The 4,681-nt window shown below is 45.5% G+C and overlaps 1 protein-coding gene across 1 annotated transcript; it reads right to left on the reverse strand.

The window, feature by feature from the left end:
- Window positions 1-1,800: 1,800 nt before the first annotated feature.
- On the reverse strand, window positions 1,801-2,771 carry LOC121236339. Its single transcript, XM_041132797.1, has 2 exons — window positions 2,230-2,771; window positions 1,801-1,951 (listed from the first exon to the last, which is right to left on the reverse strand). The coding sequence occupies exons 1-2, from the start codon at window positions 2,769-2,771 to the stop codon at window positions 1,801-1,803; spliced, it is 693 nt and encodes a 230-aa protein (XP_040988731.1).
- Between the last annotated feature and the right edge of the window lie 1,910 nt (window positions 2,772-4,681).

Genomic DNA, 4,681 nt, shown 5'->3' on the forward strand with positions numbered 1-4,681 from the left:
AGATTATGGCATTCAGAACTCCGAATCTGCAAACGATGTTTTTCCACAAAAATCTGGTTATGACCTTAGCCATTTTGGTAGTTAGGGCTTCTGTTTCCGCCCACTTTGTAAAATAGTCAACTATCATGTGTTTCACTCCACCCTTTCTAGGTGGCAACGGTCCGACCAAGTCGACTCTCCACTAGGCAAATGGCCATAGGGAGATGACGGATGATAATTTTTCTGGTAGGCAGTGCGGAACTGGGGCATACGCCTGGCACTGGATGCATCTCCTAGAAAACTGTTTCACATCCTTAAGGGCGTTAGGCCAGTAGTACCCTGTCCTTAGGGCTTTTCTTGCTAATGTCTTCCTGCCAGAATGGTTACCATAAACACCCTCGTGTATCTCTACTAGTACATATTGTGCTTCATCGGGTAAGATGCACCTTAGTAATGGTGTTGTGAAACCCTTCTTATATAGGACACTGTTGATCTTGACAAACCGTGCCCCTTCCTTTTAATCTTTCTTGCCGCCTCATTTCCTTCGATCAGCCTCCTCTGCACTTCCCACAGTAACTCTGCCTCGTCCTTGGTCGACGCCGCCTTTGCTAGCCTATCCGCCACTAAGTTGTCTGCCCTTGGAATTTGTATTATGGAGAAGTATTTGAATTGGTTGCGTAGTGCCAGTACCTGCTCGAGGTATTTCTTAAGCGTTTGCCCTATAGTGGCGTAGGCCTCTGTGACCTGGTTTACCACTATTTGGGAATCTGCTTTAATCTCTACCTGCTTGGTGCCTAATGCCTTGGTAGCAAATAATCCCGCTATTAAAGCTTCATATTTTGCTTCGTTATTGGTGGTCTCGAAGGTGAGCATCGCCCTATAATAATGCTCCTGTTTTGCTTCTGTGATGATATGTACCCCTATGTTGCCCCCTACTTGATATGCTGACAAATTGACAAAGACTGTTCAGGGTTGGCCTGGAGGGGGCGTCATGATCTCTACAGGGAGCCCCATTGAATTCGGCCACGAAATCTACGAGGGCTTGGCCTTTAACTGCGTTTCTGGGTGCATAGCTAATTTCGAACTCGCTGACTTCTATTAACCATGCGACCAGACGCCCAAAGGAGTCTGGCTTTTGTAGTACCCTTCCAAGAGGATTTTTTGTTAGAACTTTTATAAGGTGGGCCTGGAAGTATCGTTGTAGTCTTCTGATGGCTACTACTAATGCGAATGCCAGCATCTCCATTCACGGGTATCTAACTTTGGCGCCTCGCAAAGCGCAGCTTGTGTAATACATGGATGTTTGAGTTCCTTCTTTTTCTTTTACTAAGACAGTTGATACGGGTTGGGGGGTACTGCCAAGTATACATACAAAATATCCCCTTGATTGGGCTGCTTTAATAGGGGCGGGCTAGCCAAATACTTCTTCAGTTCTTCAAAGGCTCAGTCACACTCTTCATTCCAAAGGTGTACCAGCTTTAGAACTCAAAAAAAATGGAGGCATTTATCTGTTGATCGCAACACAAACCTGTTCAAGGCTGCTATTTTTCCTGCTAGGTGCTGAGTATCGTTGATGGTTCGGGATGGCACCATCTTCAAAATTACTTCTATCTTTTCAATGTTGGCTTTTATTCCTCTTTGCGAGACTATGAATCCCAGGAACTTGCCTGAATTTATTACGAACCCTCATTTGGCTGGGATCAATTTCATCTTGTATTTTCGCAACACCGCAAAGGACTCTATATGATCTGTTAAGTGTTAAGCGGCCTCTTTACATTTTACCAGTAGGTCGTCTACGTAAACCTCCATAGTTTTCCCAATCTAGTGCTTCAACATCCGGTTAACCTGCCTTTGGTATGTTTCCCCAGCATTCTTTAGACCGAAATGCATTACCCGATAGCAGTAGAGTCCTCTGTCGGTTATGAACGCCATCTTTTCCTCATCCGTCTTGTTCATTCTGATCTGATTGTACCTGAAGTAGGCATCCATAAAGCTAAAAAATTAGTGTCCGACTGTGGCGTCCACAAGGATGTCAATGCGGAGAGTGAAAAACTATCATTGGGACAAGCTGTGTTAAGGTTGGTGAAGTCCACGCACATCCTCCATTTGCCATTTGCTTTTTTGACTTGTACCACATTGAAGAGCCGTTCAAGGTAATGTGCCTCCCATATGAAGCCTACTGCTAAAAGTCGTTCTATTTCCTCGGTTATGGCTGTGCATTTCTCTGTGTTGAACGACCTCCTCTTCTACCACACTTTCTTAGCCTCTAAATTAATGCAGAGACTGTGCTCATTGATTAAATTATCAATCGCGGGCATATCCTCATAGCTGCAGGCAAATACATCTCTATGTTCCATCAATAACTGCTTCAAGGCTTCTCGATACTCTGGTGGGAGGTTTGTACTGACCCTTGTTATGGCGATTGGGCAATTCGGGTGCAACTGTACTATCTTTAAGGATTCGTTCACTTCAACTTGCAACAAATCCTTTTCATTCCTAGCTTCCACGTCTGGTTCTTTGCTTATGAGTGGTGTTGGCAGCGGGGGTGGTAGTGGCGGGCACCCCTCTGGACTGCTGGTTATACATATTGTTGGCGTCCTTGTCTTCAATTCTTGGACATAACATTCTTGAGCCAATGTCTGTTCGTCTCGAATTTTGCTCACTCCTACTTCTGCTAGGAATTTCACTTTAAGGTGGTATGTAGAGGTAATCGCCTTGAGGTTATTGAGGGTCGGGCACCCTATTATAGCGTTGTAGGATGATGGGGATTTTACTACTAAGAAGTTCGTCATGGTGGTGACTGCGTGGGCGCCTTGCCCTGTTGTTACTGGGAGTGCGATGGTGTCAATCGATTGGACGGCTTCTCCCTAAAATCCCTTCAATGGTGAAGGCAATGGTCGCAACCTGTCGGTGTTAATCCCCATTCTAGTGAATGCGTCCCAGAAGAGGATGTCGATAGAACTCCCATTATCGACCAAAATATGTTTGGTCGTGTAGTTGTCTATCAGCAGTGTCATGACCAAGGCGTCTTCATGGAGGTACATGACCCCCTTGCAATCTTCGTCTTCGAAACAGATGGTTGGCGTTGTTTCTAGCCTTGGGTACTTGTATGGCCTGTCTGCCATGTATACCTCGTAATATCTTGTCCTACAGGCGTGGGCTTTTCTGCCAGATGTTGTGACACTGCCCCCAACAAATCCACCTGCTATGGTGCAGATTTCTCCTAGGGGGCCTATTCTTGGCTCTTTCTGGGTTGTGGAGAATTATTCCTTCTCTACTCCTCCCTCTGTGGTTTGATGTAACCAGTCAGCATTCATTTCAGCTCCCCGCTTCCAGTCATTTCTTCAATCCGCCTCTTTAGGGTGATGTAATCATCAGTCCAATGGGAGTAGCTTTGGTGGTAAGTGTAATGGCGTTGGCCTTTTCTAGGTAAGAATTCTTCCTTCCTCGAGTTTTAACTATTTTCTTGTACATTGTGGTTGTTATGTACCAATCGGTGCCCCTGGTCTTGGCGACCGGTGTATCAGTCTCGTGTGTCATCATGGTTGCTTTGTCTATTCTTCTTTCTGTCTTTGTCTTTAGAACTGTTCTGGTTTCTGTTCTCCGATTTTGCCTCCTGCTTTCAGGGTTCAAGTAAGTCCTGCAAGGTATCCTCCGCATTGACGAAGTCATCCGCTTTGTCCATAAACTCTCTTAATGTAGATGGAGTTTGTCTGGCCAGCTCGGCCATGAACGGGCTTCGGGGCCAAATTCCTCCCAACAGTGCGACCAATGTGATTTTATCGTCCTGATCGTTAGTGGTGAGCCTCCCTTTTTTGCAGCTCGTTAGGTAAGTCAAGTTCTCCCCTTCCTTCTGTTTTATGGTTAACAAATAGGCCGCCGGCTTGCGGCGCCTCTTGCTTGCCATAAACTGTGTAAGAAACTACTTAGCAAGCTCTTCAAAGCTGCTAATTGATCCAAGGTGAAGGGTCCCGAACCATCCCCGTGCTATTCCCTTTAGCGTCAATGAGAAGGCGCGACAAGCCACCTCCCCTGGGAAGCTGTGGAGAGTCATGTGTGCTTTGAAGTTCTCGAGGTGATCAATAGGATCTTTAGATCCATCGTACAGATCGATCTATGTCACTTTGAATTTTGCCGATAGAGGGATAGCTATGACCTCCTCGTTGTAAGAGAGGTCTGTGCGCATGAGGAGTTGCTCCATGGAAGAGGAGCCACCCATCCTTTTCGTCATCTCCTCGTACTTGTCTACCAAACTACGTAGTTCATCATGCATCTTTTTTCTTCTCCATTTTTACATGCTAAAACTGCGCGCGAGCGCACTATGTGCTTCTCCTTCAGGTTGCCCGTTCTAGGCAAGGGGATTATCCCTATGTTGTTTTAATTCCTCATTTTTCTTCTGCAGTTGTCCAACAAATGTCATCACTTGTTTTAGCCTTTCCTCCGCTTCTACTAACCTTCCTTCTGCCTCCGTCATGCTCGGTCCTAGATCTCACTCGACTTGTGATCATATAACGGTTGACATATAAAAATCACGTTGAAATCTGTGAAGATCTCACAGACAGCGCCACTGTAAAGGATGTGTTTCATACTACCAACCGTACGGATAACCCTACAACGACGAAGGAACAACGTTGGTCTCCCTATGTAAACTCCGATGATTAAGTCAGTAACAATGTAAGGATAAAATGTATATGAAAATGAA

Source organism: Juglans microcarpa x Juglans regia, chromosome 1D, assembly GCF_004785595.1.
Source record: "Juglans microcarpa x Juglans regia isolate MS1-56 chromosome 1D, Jm3101_v1.0, whole genome shotgun sequence".
Taxonomy (NCBI): Eukaryota; Viridiplantae; Streptophyta; class Magnoliopsida; order Fagales; family Juglandaceae; genus Juglans; species Juglans microcarpa x Juglans regia.